We start from the raw sequence: 18483 nt of genomic DNA on the forward strand, positions 1-18483 counted from the left end.
TGACATAAAGACCTTCCTCCATGCCAAATTTCAAGTCAATACGACCATTGGAAGTGGTCTAGGTTTTTGATGAGTGAGTCAGTGAATCAGTGAATCAGTCAGTGAGTGTATAGTAAAAATAGCGATTTTCTGACGTCAATATCTCAAGACCTACAATAGGCATATTAATGAAATTTTGTATTTTAGATAAGTGAGGGGGTCTCAACAGATACTAGAAATTTGAAATGTGTAAATAAAATAGATTTTGAGTTATAGGGGGGTCGAATTTGGCCCGAAATGGTTCGTGTAATATAACCCACGGCCGATGTGTCGCTTTTTTTGCTCGAACTTGGCGGACACACTGCCGTGTGTCTAGATCTTTCTATGTTATAAAATACCAATATTATTTAATGAACAAAAATACCTTTAAATAGAACACAGAAGTAGGATAGATTTAGTTTTAAGTTTAGAATTCCATCCTTTTAATAAAGTTGTTTTCTCACCGTTACTGTAAATAATGTATTCAAAATACGATACCGTGTTAACAGTGCACTTTCCCCTACATATTCTTACAAAAAGCAATTTCTAAGCAGCACTAGTGTTTTACGATGTCTTAACCCGATACTGCTGTACGTGACTCAATCAATACCACGTGAAGCTCGCCTCTAAATACGGAAAGGAAAGGCAAAGTAAGTGTAATATAGTTCAGATGTTTTCCAACTACTTTTTACTAAGTGAACTAAAGTCCAGTAAAATTAGAAAATATATGGTTTTTTAGGAGTTGCTACAGAAAAAGCATCAAAAAGACAATCCTGGATGTGACAAAATTATTATATGCCCAAAGGGCTGATTTTTGCATTATGTCTATTTCATAACACCTGCATTTACTCAATCAAAGTTATAAAGATTAATTTACTTTAGAATCTGTACATAAATATTGAAATTAGACATCAGTTCATATGACAGGACCAGAATTCTAACCCTCAAACACACTTCCGAAGCGTAAAGCGGAACACCACGACGTAAAATGCCGAAAATATTTTCAAAATTATTTCAGCCATGACATTAATTCATAAGATATTTTTTCTACTTTCAATTTTGCATCAAGGTAAGGGTCGACCTTTGAGTTGGTCCAAAGAAATTATTGGAGCGGAAATTAAAGGGAATGAAGATGATTATAGCACGAATTGGAAGGAATATGAAATTAATAAGAGCGACGCTTTATGAAAAAAAAACTTTAAAATATGACGTTCTTTTTTAAGTTGAAAGGTCGTTTTGAGTTCCTGTGATTTCTATAGAAAATCAAACTTTTAGTGTCAATAAACTGTTACTTTTATTGGATTAGTATTTATTTTTTTAGATTTTATCAATGTGTGAAATAAGTCCTAACTAAGTGAAACAAATCCTGGTTACTATTCTGATGTTAAATGTTACTGCTGATCGATGTAAGATATATTTATATCAGCTAATTTAGTTGATGAAAATAATTTAACACAACAGGCTTGTTAAATTGGCGCAAGACAATATTTTTTCAAAGAACAGCAGAACAGTTATTTAGTCTATTTTCTTAGCTTTCAGTAGCCACTGTTTTCCTCTTTGACTAATCCAATCCTTAATTTATAATCGTCACCTTTCAGTAGCAACTAAAATCCCGATAAGCACAAAGTACTTAAGACGCCATTATCACACTCTAGATAACATGAGCAAATCCAAGATTAGTAACAATTTATCTATAGGACACGTCAGTAACACCGGCGTGGTTGATTGTATACTACAAATAATGATTATTAATAACACACGGCCAACATGGAAGCAATAAAATCGTGTCTAGTTATTTTTGTGTTGTTTTCCATACAAATAATCGCAGGTGATGTCATAGTAGAAACTAGTCTAGGAAAAGTTGAAGGAATTGAAGTGAAGTCCATTTTGAAAGATGAAAAGTTTTACTCTTTTATGGGAATTCCTTATGGAATGCCACCGGCGGGGAAGACTAGATTTTTGGTAAGATTTGTTTTTAGTTATTTCGTAAAGTTTACTTAGGTTTGACTTATTTTTTAAATGTTATTTACCTAACCTGATTTTAAAGTGTATCTACATATGTATTCATATTTCCAATTCGTTCAAAGTCAAACATAAAATTCCTACTGTATCAAAGTATAAAATTAACGATACTTTGTCTGCATATCCAGTCACAGTTCTATGTGCTGTACATATTTATAATAAAAGTTGGAACCATATCTGTAAAGTTATAATGGTATTCGTAGTCGACATTGCGACTACTCGCCTTCTATTTTGAATTCTGTTATTGGCTTCATATTCTCTTCTTACTTGTACGTACATACATTTCACAAAGTAAACAAGTTGTTAAGTTAAATTCGGGAACATTTGAAAAGATCTTCTATTGCATAAAACTTATTTACTGCAAAATACATTATCAACTTTTTTTTCCTTTTTTCAGCCCCCACAGCCACACGAAGGATGGCCTGATGTCCTAGCAGCCAAAAAGGAAAAGAAACCATGCTCCCATATGAACATCCCAAACAGACCGTTGGCGAAATACGGATTCAGCGGCCAAGACGATTGCCTACATCTTAGCATACATACTCCAACACTACCCAACAATGAAGATCTCAACATGCCAGTCATAGTATTCCTTTACAACGAACTATTTAAAGTAAGCCACAATGCATCCAGAGATTTCGGACCAGATTTCTTTGTTAAAGAAGGGGCAATAGTGGTCACAATCAGTCACAGAATAGGTTCAATGGGCTTTTTAGCTTTCAACGATGAACTTCTGCCAGGAAATAATGGAATAAGAGACGTTATTCTGGCTCTGAAATGGCTGCAACAAAATGTGCAGAAGTTCGGTGGAGATCCGCAAAAAGTTGCTCTTATGGGTGTTGATGGCGGAGCAACCATTATAGATCTATTACTGCAATCTCCGAAAGCTAAAGGACTATTTAGTAGAGCAATCATGCAGAGTGGAACTGCGTACAATCCTATATACATGCCAACGAACCCTAAAGATAAGGCGACAGCACTAGCCAAAGCACTGGAAAGAACTGCAGTAACTAGCTCTAACCTACTGAATGAGTTGCAACATGTGTCTTCGTATGATCTTGTGACAGCTGAGATAAGTTCTGTAAGCGCTGATGAAGGCAGGCAGTCACAGATGGGAACTGTGCCATTTGGGCCTGTGGTTGAGCCAGAGCACCCCGACGCAATCGTCACCCACCTTCCAGAAGAAAGGCCACTTGACGTAGAAATCCCCGTCATGATCGGATACAATTCTAGAGAAGGAATTGAAATTAACGAACGCTATCTTCGTAAACCACAATACTTGACATTCGCTGACAGGGACTTCCTCGTGGTGATTCCCGTGAGATCTGGTTTCCGTTTTGAACTAAACACGAATATCTACCACAAAGCTATTGATGAAATTAAGGAGTTCTACTTTGACGAAGGGTACATCAAAATTAGCAAACCTGGAGAGTATTTGACTTACACGGCCGATATTATGGGCTTTTACCCCTTAGATTATGCTGTACGAAAGTATGTCAACGAATCTAGGTCTTCTGTTTACTACTATGCGTTTGACTACAGCGGAGAACTTAATATGAGGAAGAATAATATTCTAGAGGAAGCTATGACGATAGAGGGAACCTGGGGCGCTGCCCCGGGAGATGAACTTTGTTATCTCTTCCTTTGTAAACCGATTAGGAAAATATATAAAAAAGTTTTGGAAGACGAAGAAACTGAAGAACTTAAGGTTTTACGAAACATGGTTAAATTATGGACCAACTTTGCCAAAACTGGGTAAGTTTAAAGAGAAAATAAAATACAAACAAACAAACTTTATGAGATTCAAGATTATAATTAGGATGTATTTTGATGAAATCTGCAACTTCAAACATTTTAGAAATAAATATTTCCTTACTTTCCGATTTTTTACTAATATTAGAAAACAGCTGTGTACCTGTCTGGTAACCCAAATTTTTGAAAACGAAACTTTTCGAAAACCTGTACTAATTCATTATGCCTTTCAGAAACCCCACTCCTGAAGGCAGTGACTTCACCTGGACGCCAGCTACCAAAGAGAACAAGGACTGCCTGGTCATCAGCGACGAGCTGCAGATGAAGCAGAATCTTCATGAAGACAGGATCAAGTTCTGGGATGATTTCCTCGTCAAATACAAGGCTTTAGCAGTCGATGGAGTCGTGAAGGACCTGAAAGATGAACTCTAAATAGGAAAATCTGTTTAACCGTTTGTAAATATGTGTATGTGTATGAAAATATAATATTTTAAGTTCTTTTTGTATGTTATTCGTTTGATTTCATCTCAGACTTTGGTTTTAATAATGACCGACTTTATCAAACTTTCATTTTAACATCAAGTTTAAACATTATTGACCTTTTCATACTCAGTACACATACCTACACCGTAGATTATAACTAAAAGTTACCGTAGAATTCATCAAATGGCATGCATATACCTACTAACTTGTACATAAGCGAGTTTTCCTAATTACATGAAAGCCATTAGTGAAGTTTTTCAAGTGGATAAATTATAATTATCTACTTTAATGGTTTGTTAAATAAATTCATATCTTTATGTTATAAATAAATAACGATCTCATTATGGGCTCTAAAAACACATCTAGGTAGGTGTGAGACTAAGCCACATGCCTAACTTGGTTTAACCAAATATCTAAGGAAAATCCTTATTATCGGTTTTGTGATTAATTATCAATGAAAGATAATACAAAGACCACGTACTCCTTTTGTTATCTATAGTCTTAGTAAACTGAGTCGGTAACAAACATAATGTGTTAACTCATTACTCGCTATAAGAATCAATATTAATTACATAGAATCAATTAAAATGAAAACGTTAATATTTTTGTTCGCAATTTTAATATCAAATCAGTGTTTTTGTGATGATACGGTTCAAATAAGTTTAAAACAAGGTGTAGTTTTAGGTAAAGTAGAAAAGAGTTTGGTTAAAAAGCAAGATTTTTACAGTTTTCGAGGAATACCTTTTGCGGAACCGCCAACAGGAGAATTAAGATTCCAGGTAAGGGTATTTGCAAACAATCCGGGGTTACCCCAACCTGTTAACACTTACATATTTTGGAGAACACTTATTTCAAGTTAAAATGGAAATTAAAACAGAAGATTTTTTGGTTTTAACGGAATATAATTTAATTGTTTTAGCAATGTAGATTTTGTTTGAACAAAGAAATGAAAATAATCTTGAAGTTAATATTATTTTAACATGATAGGCAAACATTTGAATAACAGATAATGAATTTTAGTAAGACAAAATATAATAAACTTCTGTGTCTTATTTCAGCCTCCAAAACCGCACGATGGTTGGAATGGCAACTTGGAAGCCTTTGACAACAAGCCAACATGCATGCAGTTCAGCTCCAGAATGCGAAACAAGGAACCTTTCGGTATATCTGGCTCCGAAGATTGCCTGCACATCAGTGTTTACACACCAGACGTCAAAGGAAATGCCCCAGTCATAGTGTTCGACTACAACGATCAATTCCGAACTTGGTTTAACGGCACCAATACCTATTCTCCGGATTTCTTAATCGAAGAAGGCGTCATTGTTGTCACAATCAGCCATCGACTTGCTATTCTCGGATATTTGACTACTGAAGATGGTGTCATTAAAGGCAATAATGGCTTGAGAGACTTCATTTTAGGTCTGGAATGGGTTAAAGATAACATAGAGAAGTTTGGTGGTGATCCTTCTAAGGTAACCTTGATGGGAAGTCGTGGTGGCGCTGCACTGGCTGATATATTACTTTACTCAGAAAAAGCTAAAGGTCTTTTCTCAGCCGCTATACTTCAAAGTGGCACTTCATTAGAGGCTATGTACTTCTATAATAATCCTAAAAAGAAGGCATTCCAACTCGGAGGAGCTTTGAATATAACAGCAGCAGACAGTAAGGAATTGTTACAAGAACTGCAAAATATAGATGTGGAAACACTTCTACGTGCTGAAATAGATACTATAGATAATGAGTCCTTTGATGAATATCAGATTAGTTCATTCCCATTTGCACCTACCATTGAAGATGATTTAGAAGATGGAATCCTAACAACTCTGCCAGAAAAGGGCAAATTCGTCATTGATGTGCCAATCATAATTGGATTCAATTCACGAGAAGGTCTGGATCTCACAACTAACTTAATAGCTGAACCCAGACTTTTGACTGACGAAACCGAACAAAACATATTACAGTTCCCGATAAGAACAGACTTTAGATTCAATCGCGAAAGTTCAAAATACAAGGAAGCTGGGAAAGAAATTGTGAACTTTTATTTGGAAGACAAATCGCTTCATTATGGGAATATTTTAGAATACTCTGAGTACATGGCAGATGCTTTGCAGAATTATGCCATAGATTTAGCTGCGCATAAGATGGCAGACAGTTTGTCGTCACCTGTTTTCTATTACCTTTTCGATTTCCGTGGTCAGTGGAATGAAAACAGTCAGTATATTTCGACTATATCCAGATATAATTTAGGACCCCATGGAGCAACTGTGGGTGATGAGTTATGTTATTTACTCGTATGCTCTCGTATCAAGAAGAGTTACAGGCAAATCCTGAGTCTAGCAAGTGAACAGAACGAGGTCAAAGTGGCGAAGAGAATGGTTCGAATGTGGACTAATTTCGCTAAAACAAGGTAAATATAGATACGTAATATTGGAGAAAAAACTTTATTATGAAACGAGTTCCTATCCTTAATTAACAGTGTCCTGTTGACGATAATTAACGATATAGTACCTATCAAGTATCTAAGCAAACAATAGCTGAGATTGAATCTTTCTATTCTACAACCAACTGTACAAAAGCATTGTGCAATTTAATTAGAAAGATATACATACTAGCTGGTGCCCGCGACTTCGTCTGCGCAGGTTTAGTATTTCGAACAATATGTTTACAAATTGTAGCCTATGTGTTATTCTGATGTATAAGCTATATTATTGTAAAGTTTCATTAAAATCCATTCTGTAGTTTTTGCGTGAAAGAGTAACAAACATCCATACATCCATACATACAAACTTTCGCGTTTATAATATTAGTAGGATGTCAGTAAAACTGAAAAAAGACTGAGAGAAACGCGTAGTCTGATAACTTTCTCTGATATTTTGTTGCTGCATCCCATATAAAGTTCCGACTTTCATCAATTAGTTTAGTACAAGCTGCAAATACAGAGTTCATATTATTCTCATTTTTATATTCATACTATATTGGGACAACGGCGGCAGGAGGATGATGATGATTTTATCTTCATTTTCACGACAATCCTTTCTCTTCAATAAATAAAAAAATACTTTTCCTTTCAGGAACCCCACACCATCAAAAGACGACCCAATCCTCAAAGGCTTTATTTGGAAGCCGATAAGCAAAGAGCCTGACACCAACTACCTTCACGTCACAAAGCTACTCCGCATGAAGACCAACCCTCTTGGAGAACGCAAGAAGTTCTGGAACGACCTCTTGGATAAATATTCCAAGATGGCCGTCGATGGTGTTATTAATGACGAACCTGGTCATGAAGAACTATGATGACGAAACTTTGGTCCTTTTCTGTCAGCCCTCAAAAATTAAAGTTTTTTTAAGTCTTATCTGTCTTTTTTCATATCTTTTAGATGTTCCCCGCGGTACTGTATAAAAACTGTCAAATGTCCCCTCAGGCTCGAGCTAGACCATCTACGAAAGTTCATTTAAATCGGTTGAGTAGTTTTAGCCTGGATACGTGACAGATAATATTATACTAGTAAGGATTTTAGTGGGAATTTGAAATGATACATGCTACGACTACTATGTACTGCAACAAGCAAAGATAACACAAAAGTTAAATTAATTGTATGTTTTTTCCCTAAAATTCTAACTGCTACTTTTTAATGAAGAAATTTGGAATGCTCTATATACATACCTGCTTCACGTCTTCTTAGACGAAAATTATCGTAATTAATACATAGTTAGCAGGTTCCAAAAGTTATCTAAACTTGAGCATGTGCTCAAAACATTCTTGAACAACAACTAACAACTCAAAGTTGATGTGAACAGGCTTTATCGAATAAGTACGTATTGACTAATAATTATGTTTTTCAACAAATATTGTGTAACATGGAGATAAGTTTTAATAAAGCTGCTTGTTCCTTGGTAATGTTTTATAATTCATTGCTGATGTTACAATATAACATGCTCATTACCGTACCAACATTTATTTAATGCTGCAAGGAAGATATGAACATCTTTTTGCTCCCTATACAGACCTACGTAGAAATTCAATTGAAAATCTAAATTGTTGCAACACTCAAGCCTTTAAGTTACTTTTATTAGTTTTTCAATAGTTATTATTAGTTGTAGTTGTTGTTTCATTATAAGCAGGAACTTTATTTTTTTTGTTATTTTTGTAGTCTCAATTTTAAAGCTGCTTCAAGTACCTTAACGGCAAAAAGCTGCACTACCATAACGTGAACGAAAATAGTTTTTTACAATTGACACAGCCAGCGCCATCTACTGCGTTTGGAAGAACTACATTGTGCAGTGTTACACAGTCAACATAGATGGCGCTACTAGGCTAAGCAGTGAAAATATTTAGTCCCAAAATTTTCCGCCAGGTTTTTATAGAACACAGAGATCACACATTTTATAAAGTTTTATAAAAATTTTGTAAGATCTGTACGTCTTTTACTTCTTCAAGAGAAAACAATTGAATTTTTTTTTTATGAACCTTTTCACTGCGACAAAGAAGCAGTTCCCGCAGGATAAGGGTGAAACCGCGGTCAAAACTAGTGCCGCAATTTTTATAAAGGCACATTGCACAGCTGTTGCTATCCGAAGTTAAATGAGGTAGTTTTATATGATGTCATTAACAGTAATAGTTAATTTCTCGAGCAAATAAAAGTAGATACTTAATACAATCAAGTTGTTAATTAGTTGTTGAAATTATTAACGCCATTAAAGTAAATTGGACAGCATTTAAGTACTTATAGAGTTAAGAAGCTTGTTTATTGTGTTTCTTTTTTACTTTTTGCGAAATACACAAAAAAATGCATGCTTGCAATACAGTTTAAACGCTTTTTTGGTCAGTCTGTCCAGTGGAAGAAGCGCGATACTTTATACTTAGCTTTGAATACTTCATGGCTAGGTGTGTCGGGTTTGTGGTTGCAAGTTCTTCATAAATAAAGGAGAACTACATTAAATATTGATCGCGCGTAATAGTTACACACCATTTTTAAATCAACTTAATAAGCAGTCGGTTTAATCAAGACGATCGTGAGAGCTATCATAATTACATAATTAAGGAACTTTTGAACCACCACCCAAAATACCTGCCAAGCTCCCTTCTCCACTTCCTACCTGTAAAATTATTGTTGTACTCCTAATAAAAAAGATCTGTATCTATCTAAGTCAAAGCCGCGCGGATCGATCGATCATAAGGTTAAGCAACGCTTGGCGCGGTCGGTCCGTGGATGGGTGACCATCTTGTCATAACGAGTTCTTCCGTGTTTCGGATGGCACGATAAACTGTAGGTCCCGGCTACCATTTAAACATCTTTGGTAGTCGTTACGGGTAGTCAGAAGCCAGAAAGTCTGACAACCAGTCTTACCAAGGGGTATTGGGTTGCCCAGGTAACTGGGTTGAGGAGGTCAGATAGGCAGTCGCTCCTTGTAAAACCCTGGTACTCAGCTGCATCCGGTTAGACTGGAAGCCGACCCCAACATAGTTGGGAAAAGGCTAGGCAGATGATGATGATCTATCTAGAGGTAGTAGGTACATCTGAAAAAGTCAAGTATTCCTGGAACGACTTTAAAGTCGGTTTGTCTCAAAAAAGTGATAATATTCAAATCTATTTTCACTAGCATTAGCGCATCAATCACTACTAGCGACCTTAACACCGCTCAATAAGTTCTCTTATATAATCTTGTAGGTTACGCACCTTATAGACCGGTTTAACTGGTCGTTAACCAGTTACTGAATAAGCAAGTTACTGCTTTAGTAAACAAACCTTCAATGAGAATAGTGTTAAGTAAGTATATAAATAGTTATTGTTTCATTTTATGACATATTAACTTTTTGTACCTAGGTAATATTAATTTTACTTTTGAGATGACGGAGAGAGAAGAATATGGAAGAATAAAGTAAAATCTAAATTTAATTTGGGTAGGGCAGGAAGAGAATGGTAACGGTTATGTTTACGTCATTGGATTAAGGCGAAAGCATAGCCCAACGACCTTGAGGAGAGATTGGCCTCCGCGTCCGAGCGAGCGCGAACGCCCCGGCGCGAATGTAAAAATATGGTTTTATTGATTTAATGGCACTAAAGTAATATATGTGAAAAAAAAAATAACTTAAACTTAATAAAGTAATAAATTGACTAATTTATTGTGAAAAAAATATTTAAATCGCTTCAGTAGTTTGAAAGCAGTAAGCAAATTATTGGAAAAATAAAGAGGATATATTAGATTTTTTTTCGACTAAAGTATAAACGATAGTAAAAAAAAATAACTTAAAATTGAAAATCAAATATGTTATGCGTAGCAGGTACTTTTTTTATATTATTTGGTCAATTCGTATAGTAGTAGTAGTGTTTCAAAGAGAGGTCCATTTTGTAGTTTGGCGTATCCTTTCGCCTTAAATCATTTACAGCTTTCCGTCTCCTGAAAGAGTTCGTCTTTCCCAGTAACTTTGTTGTAGACTCCGATACGATAGAACACCGTTCGTTTGGTAAAAGTCTGGGCTGGTAATGGTTCTAAATTACTCTAATTAACTATCGAATTCTAAAACTAGTTTTTCCGCTCGTGGTTAAAAATATAAATAGACGTAGTATTTATCTTTTTAATTTTGTTATTGCTTATTTTAGTTTGCGGTTATCAAGAAGCTGTTCTGTTTCATTATTATCAGATTATTTTTAATATATTACGCATATAACAAGATTCCATGTAATTTGTAAATGCCAATAGCCCAATAAATAGACAATCTAATTTACTCGTAAGACGTGCACTTGTTGGCCTTGAAAATATAGGCAGATGTAACCACATAACATAACTCTTATTAGCATCTCTAAGGCTAAATTCAAGCATGCTAGATTAAATGATAGGCTTGTTACGCACAACTTCAAGAAATTTAAAATACTACCATGTTTTTTTAGAATATGAAGCGGCGTTATTCAAATATTCAACCATCGTATAGCGACCTGTATCTACCCTCAAAAGTTTACGCCAAACTTACAATCCTATTGCTGTGGCGGTCACAAGTAATTTTGTACTATTTATTGCACCTGGATAAAAAAAAATTATAATTTGTCACGAGTTTAAAGCTATTTCTGTGTCATCGTCAAACTTGTCCGCCAGAGGTATGTTCATATTTTACACGTTACAAAAGTCAAAAGCTCTAATTTCCAAAAACGCTACAAAATTCTGCTTAATCTGTTTGTTTATCATGGTATAATCTCAATAAGCAGAGAACAGGCTGAATTCCTGGCCTTCTATGTCATCAAAACTACGTAGATTTGTTCGTAAGGACACTCAAAGATATTATCTATGAGATCAAGGTAAACTTAAGTCCATTAAACATAAACCTGTTTGCTATTTATGTGACAACTCACTTTAAATCCTTTATTTATTAAAAAAATAAAAATACTTACCTATGTTAGTCAGTTTGTCACGCTTTCGTAGTAAAACGGCTGCAAAAAAAAAACTACAAAAAGACTTTTATTTTTTATTTCAAAATGCAGAGCAAAAACCATTCGAGAAATACGCAGTTTATGCAAAGATTATTCTCATAAATTATTGTACCTTTATACCTACGTAGCCAGACACAATGCATCGTTTAAATCGTAATAGTGATTGCATATAATATAAATCATTGAATATATGACAGCTTGATTTTTATTTGATGTATAAGAAAATCCTCCGGATAGTCCTTCGAATGGTTTTGGTCACGCAATGATGATGATGATGTCCCTCCTAACCGATTATCGGCCACGGCGGCTGTTCTCATGTAAGGAGATCAGCCAACTGCGCAGGACATATTAAAGTGCACAAGCATTTGCGCAGACACAGGTGCACTCACTATTCCTTCACTCTCATTACCCGATGGGACGGCAATCCGACACGGCCGGAGAGAGATCAGGCGCAGGACCGACATTTACGTGCTCTCCGATGCATGGTCACGCAATAATATGTTCTCGAAGGTGTACCTACAATCAACGAGATCAGGTTCAGGACTATGTCCGATGCACGAAAGGCAGTGAATTGCTATTTGGTCGATTAATTAATTAATAATTGAATCAGAACATAACTACTTGACTTTCTAGAAGTATGAAGCGGCTAGTTAGATAACTGCTCTTAAACATACCTAGATAAGCTTAGGAAATCCCCCGCTTTAACAGAATCCAGAATTCCATAAACGACAAAACTGCATTCAACTAGTCGTTATTAGGTACATAAGAAAAAAGTGTTCAAATAACACAAACGACAACATGTTTAGTATATTTTTGTAAATACCTACTCTTTTAATAAACTGCACTATAATTTGCACATACAATACAGAAACTGATTGGTTGATCTGTACTCTACAAACTCGGTTAAATAGCTGTCAACGTCCTTTATTTGCAGTGGAAGGCCGTCGCACTTATTCAAATATTGACTGTTTTCAACCATCATTTAGTCTCTGCTAAGTGACCTTTATGCTATGAAGGTTTTATAATGCCATTAAACTTAGTTTAATATAAGATGTGACCCGAATTACATAATTATCATAATATTATGTGAGCTAATTCGATATTAGTTTGTTAGGTACTCTTCCACGACAAAACTTGTATGAATATATGCGGAAGTGGTTATTGGATTCTTCTTATCTAATTTGAAGAATAAAATAATTTTGAAATAATTTTGAATTAAGAATAAGATCCTCACGTCTAAAACCAAAAGCAAAGTAGGTAGGCTTAGAGTCAATTCATATAAAATGTAACATTGTATGAAAAAATAAAGTTTAAATGAGTAAATAATATTTGATTCCTTTTGGCACCCACCAACGAAATACATACGTTAATTTTAATAATTAAATTAATTGTTAAAACGAACATTACTTATATTCATCCAAAAATGTCTTACGTAACGAATAATTTTGCAATCGTGACCTAGCACGATCTAGGCTTACAACCTGCAAATTGAAACCTTGATCTATCGAAAACGAAAAGTAACATGAGCGATCTCTTAACTTCAAAAAAACTATAAGGTGTCTTTAGATGAGAACAACTGCGATGATAAATACTCCCTTCTTTTCCGAAATATTCTGATGAGCCAATAATACTCATTTATGAAAAAAAAACACATAACACCCTCTGTAATATCTATTATTTAACAATCTGACAGTAACAGTCGTCTCAATTCACGGGCCATGCGTAATAAGCACGTGCGCTAGCGCATACAAACCTAGAACCGTCAAGGTAATCCAGGTTCAAGCGTTCAACTACGTAAGTACTTGAGGTTATGGTATTTATCATAATAACTAAGAGTTAAATAAAGTGGTTTACATGTGTAAGTATGTATTTTTTTTTTGTAAGAGCTTTATTTTATAGACACATACTTCGATGAAAGTTTTTAGATATTCTTTGGCCCTAAGCTTAACTGCGAGATGCCATACCAAAAAAAAAATACTATGTATTATTGATGCGTGGACTTCGTCCGTTAGAACAAATATACTTACCTATTAAATAGCAACATAGGTAATTAAGAGCAACTGCTCGGCAAATTCCACACAATTTAATATGCTTGAAACGATTTACTTTGCATTTAAAATAATTATACAATTAACTTCGTAGTGCATCTCCCGGCGGAATACCTCCGGTGCAAAATATATTTCTTGATGTACCTACCTAAGTATACAGTTTTATGTACGAGGTTACTTTTTCAAATTAGCAGTATTATAAAAGTAAAGTTATAGTCTTTGTTTATTGTGTCCGGAAAACACTAGATTTTCATACGTTTAAGGATTTTTCCAGCTGCTTTATTTAGATTAGGAAAAGACTCCGTGGTGTAATCTTACAACAATGTAGGTATTGTCACAGATTACTACAGATACTTCACTCAGTAGAAAACTTCCAATACCTATTACGATAATTGCCTACTCCTTCGCGTCAGCAACCACTGTATGCTAAAATGCGCCTAAATGCTCAAGCGTACAGCAGTGATTGCTTCGCACCGCGCGATTCCACAGTAATCGCAGGGCTGCCTCTTCGGTAAAATTAAATTAACATAACTTTTTATCTATGTTATTGAGAACTGTGAATATGTTCTGACTTTTATGTGGCAGTTAAAAATTTTATCATTTATAAAATATTTAACCAACTTAAAAAAAAGGAGGTGATTAGACATAGGTAAAGGCCAAACTGAGAAGTTTGACTTGTATGGTTTGTAGGTATGTATGTTTGTGCGCGATAATTTCGCGTTTGGGTAAACCAATATCGATGCGATTTTCAGAAAAGGATTTGTTACATTTAGGAGAACGTTTTAAAATAAGTATAATACTTCTTAGTTTGATGATGATCTTCGGATATGTTCACTAGAAATGAAAAAAAAAAGCCTTAAAAAAAGTGAACCGACTTCAAATAAGGCACAAAGCCGTAAGAAATAATTTGGTGTTTTTTTTTATGTTGGTGCTAACAGCTGGTAATTATGTTGGTGCTAACAGCCGGTAATTACCAATCGAAAAAGCACCGACATCCAAAAATTAATTATTTCTTACGGTTTAGTGTTTTGAAGTCGGTTCTCTTTTTTTAAAGTTTGTTTTATTATTTTTGTAAGTTTGTTTTGTTTTATATACCTATTGGTGCTGACTGTAGAAGAAACCTAGATAAAACATAATTATATACATCAGTGTGTAGGTAAAATAAAAAAATCTTTAAAGTTACAGCACATAAGGCACCACACGGCATCGGAATGCGCGTACGAACGAACAGCACTATTAGAAGTCGGTTAAAAATTGAACGGCGTGCGCGCGCTTCGCTTGTGAAAACCGCAACTGAATTTGATCCGCCGGCGGACCGAGACCGCTCGGCTGGGCGGTAGGCACTTATAGCGCGCAAGTACATGGAGTGACGGAGGCCTGGTATTGTTTAACTTCTGTGAAAATAGTTGTGATAGTAGGTACTATTCCGAGTTTAAAATAGTGCAATACAGATTACCGTTAGGCAAAAATGCATTATATCAATGATCATATTTTCAAGTAGGTAATACTACTAGAAAATATTATCATTCACCTACTTAGGTACAGTAATTTTGTCCAAACGTGTCGAGATAAGTATGTATTCATTCATGTGCACAATATTACAACCAGATAATTATTATTACATCGTTAATTTAAAATCGGCATTTTAGTACCTACCTACATGTCATGCAGTGCCCTTTGTAACACAAAAACATTGATATTTTAGTTCCTTGTGAATATCAAGACAATGAATGTTTTTTTTTTATCATCCGGATGCCAACACTAAAAATATTTTTATTAGTTGGGCAGGTCTCGAGATACCACAAAAACAAAAACATGGAGGATCATAAAAAAAAAAACATGATAAAGCCAATATACCAACCAATATACCTATTTGCCAGCACAACTAATTTTGAAAATGTTGAGGTAGCTCTTCCAAAAAAAACTGATGCTTCAGTAGGTACATCATTAGAGAACCTACTAAGTATATCATTTTATTTGATTTCATTTCAAATATTATTTTACAGAAATTGTATGAAGTAAATAAATAAATTAATAAAACATTTTGGGATATAGAGACAAAAAAAGGTTTTCGTTTTAAGGTGTCATTCGCCTGCAAGGGTCCGTCCTTAATTAGTCGATTCTGTCCATGAACCATTCATATATGTAGATACATCATGCCTTTTTATATTTTTTTAACAAATAATAAAAAGAAAGAAAGAATATATGAATTCTGTTTTAATTAGTTATTAAAACAGATGATAGCAGTTGTTGCATGAAATAAAGGGTATAATATTATGAGGAAGGTTGCAAATCCAAGACATGAAACGTTTGGAAACGGTAATTTCCGCGTGTCAGTTAATCGAGGCTTTGGATACTCGACACGTGTTTCGCTCTACCATTTGGGAATCTTCAGGAGACATTCGTCGGGCATCTATAGGTATTTACTTCATTTATTTATGCGAAATAACATTCAAGCTCTCTTATTTTACCTCCAACAAGGAAGACCGCCATCTCCCCTCCAACCCCCCCTGCTTTGACCATGAAATTCGATGACCCCAAAGTTCTAGTAAAAAGCTTTTGAACACGCAAGCACGCATCTACGTAACTCTAGCGATTACTGAATCGATATGAATTAGCCCAAGGGTGAATTTTGATAGTTTGATAGGCTCTACGGTATTATAATAGCGAAATAAGTTATTTTTCGCGGTCCTCAGCTACATTTTTAATCTGAAATTATCCAGGTGCATACAGCCCATTAGTCCTATCTAAAACTGAAACATTTTTCGAATCGCTCTAGAAGTTGCTATATTAGCGCGTTCAACCATATAACGACAACAAATCCATCATTTTTGCCAGGCAATAGATACTTTTAAAAAGTTATTTTATGATCAGGTCTTCGATGTAGACTCATAGGAGTGTTATTACATGACTTTTGCATAATAAAAAGCTCATAAATCATAAAAAAAATATAATGATTGTGCCTCCATGCGCACTATAAATAGACTGACATTTTAGTTCTTTAGATACAAAAAACGAACAAGTTTAATTTAGCAAATCTATGTTTTTTATTCCTCATAAAAAACATAGTTTACAATATGTTAAAATTAATGATACCTACTTCAATTATAGCATTAGAAACAAATGTGCGAAAATCATAATTTAACATAACAGATTTTTTTTTGATACTGAATAGAATATTTTTTCAAGTATTTAGAATGCTCCAAAAAATAAGGGCTTGTGTGTGAGATAAGTAACAGGCGTGGCTTCGTAGAATGCCGCTTTCGTGTTTCGGAAGGCACGTTAAATTAATGGGTGCCAGATGACATTGAAACATCTTTAGTTATGGGTAGTCAGAAGTCAGAAAATCTTACCAACGGATCTCGAGATATATCTAAAGGCATTTCGACATCCGTTGGTAGGATATTCATAGAACTCAGATGCGTGGGGTAAGACTCGAAACCACCCCAACAAAGTTGGGAAAAGGCTAGGCCATGATTTAAAATATTCAAAAAAATTTGCTGTATTCTAGAAATAACTAAATTGCAACTAATTTGCGTAAATATTTCAAGGTATGCATGTATTTCACTGGTCGTTACATACGACATGAATGAATATTTAATAAATAATGAGTGTCGTAATATCTCATTTAAGTTCACTGACTTCTAGTTTAAAAATAAATTCTATTTAAATGTAGAACCTTTTAGCCTTCTTCTAAATATAGACAAGTTTGTCAATATTCTAGGTTTCGATAGACCATCTTCAATCAAGAAGTAATTAGCACTGTTAAACAGTTGGTTGGTTTTTGTTTGTTTGCTCGCTCTTAAGAACTACTAGGCCAATAAAAAAAATGTTAACCTTAGATAACTAGAAAGACAAAGAAACTACCTACTGTTTATCTGGGTGCGTAAAGTAGTTCCCATGAAACACAGGTGAAACCGCTGGTGGAAGCTAGTATTAAATGAAAGTCACTCAAAAGAAAGGATTTTTGGATAATGAACGGAGAAATTCCGCATGCAAACTTTCAAATAGCATTATATTATAAAAATATTAGTTTTTGAAGTGACTGGTTTAGAATGTCTGTGACCTTAAGCATGAATTTTTATTTATTACCTACTTATGTTGTGCAATAAATTAAGTTTTTAATAAGGCATCACAAAAAAGGTCTAGACGAAGAATACAAGGAACGTATTTTTTTTTTCAATTAACGTATTATAATCATGTGTAATGAATTGATTTTATATAACTGCATCCTTATTTACAACATTATAAAAAGAAGACAAAACTTTTGAAACCATTTAAGTCTTCTTCTTCTTTCGTGTCGATGACATGTCTTATAGTGACTACACTTTGTCAGCCCACAGCGAGAGCACGGCCGGACGTTTATTGATTTCTTTAGTCAGGTAGTCCAGAAAAGCCTACAAGAAGGTCTGAGAGATCACGGGCTACACTTTATATGGATGATGAGAGTAGTTCAAGGGTGGAACTGTGGAAGCTAATATGTCATCTACCGAACAAAAGCATACATAACTGTTATATGACTATGGAATAGGGTAGAAAAACGGCTGTTTTTGACAGATAGTATACAATCTACCTATAAGGCTATAAATGAATGGTCAAAATGTACGGTATGGTGACTCAATACCTGTTTACACAAAACGTATCACAGCAACCTTAAGTACGAAAATATGATTGATGTAATGAACCATACCCTTTCCATTTTGGTATAAATGGAATAAATGAATAGTTAATAACAC

General features: G+C 34.7%; 2 protein-coding genes across 2 annotated transcripts; both read left to right on the forward strand.

The window, feature by feature from the left end:
• The first annotated feature begins 1716 nt into the window (after positions 1–1716).
• Positions 1717–4298, forward strand: LOC110378325 (esterase FE4). Its single transcript, XM_021337535.3, has 3 exons — positions 1717–1980; positions 2438–3795; positions 4026–4298. Exons 1-3 carry the CDS (start codon positions 1786–1788, stop codon positions 4222–4224), a joined length of 1752 nt encoding a protein of 583 aa, XP_021193210.3. The 5' UTR covers positions 1717–1785; the 3' UTR covers positions 4225–4298.
• Positions 4299–4769: 471 nt separating this feature from the next.
• LOC110378324 (esterase FE4) lies at positions 4770–7628 on the forward strand. The gene is made up of 3 exons (XM_021337534.3): positions 4770–5054; positions 5334–6682; positions 7347–7628. The coding sequence occupies exons 1-3, from the start codon at positions 4863–4865 to the stop codon at positions 7567–7569; spliced, it is 1764 nt and encodes a 587-aa protein (XP_021193209.3). The 5' UTR covers positions 4770–4862; the 3' UTR covers positions 7570–7628.
• The last annotated feature ends 10855 nt before the right edge of the window (positions 7629–18483 follow it).

Source organism: Helicoverpa armigera, chromosome 15 (assembly GCF_030705265.1).
Source record: "Helicoverpa armigera isolate CAAS_96S chromosome 15, ASM3070526v1, whole genome shotgun sequence".
In the NCBI taxonomy this organism is placed as follows: Eukaryota; Metazoa; Arthropoda; class Insecta; order Lepidoptera; family Noctuidae; genus Helicoverpa; species Helicoverpa armigera.

What these genes read in the sequence shown, in the direction of transcription:
- LOC110378325 (XM_021337535.3), top strand. Translation starts at nt 1,786, where the DNA reads ATGGAAGCAATAAAATCGTGTCTAGTTATTTTTGTGTTGTTTTCCATA. An exon ending in CGGGGAAGACTAGATTTTTG is followed by an intron (nt 1,981 to 2,437) that starts GTAAGATTTGTT and finishes TCCTTTTTTCAG; the next exon opens with CCCCCACAGCCACACGAAGG. An exon ending in ACCAACTTTGCCAAAACTGG is followed by an intron (nt 3,796 to 4,025) that starts GTAAGTTTAAAG and finishes TATGCCTTTCAG; the next exon opens with AAACCCCACTCCTGAAGGCA.
- LOC110378324 (XM_021337534.3), top strand. Translation starts at nt 4,863, where the DNA reads ATGAAAACGTTAATATTTTTGTTCGCAATTTTAATATCAAATCAGTGT. An exon ending in CAGGAGAATTAAGATTCCAG is followed by an intron (nt 5,055 to 5,333) that starts GTAAGGGTATTT and finishes GTCTTATTTCAG; the next exon opens with CCTCCAAAACCGCACGATGG. An exon ending in ACTAATTTCGCTAAAACAAG is followed by an intron (nt 6,683 to 7,346) that starts GTAAATATAGAT and finishes TTTTCCTTTCAG; the next exon opens with GAACCCCACACCATCAAAAG.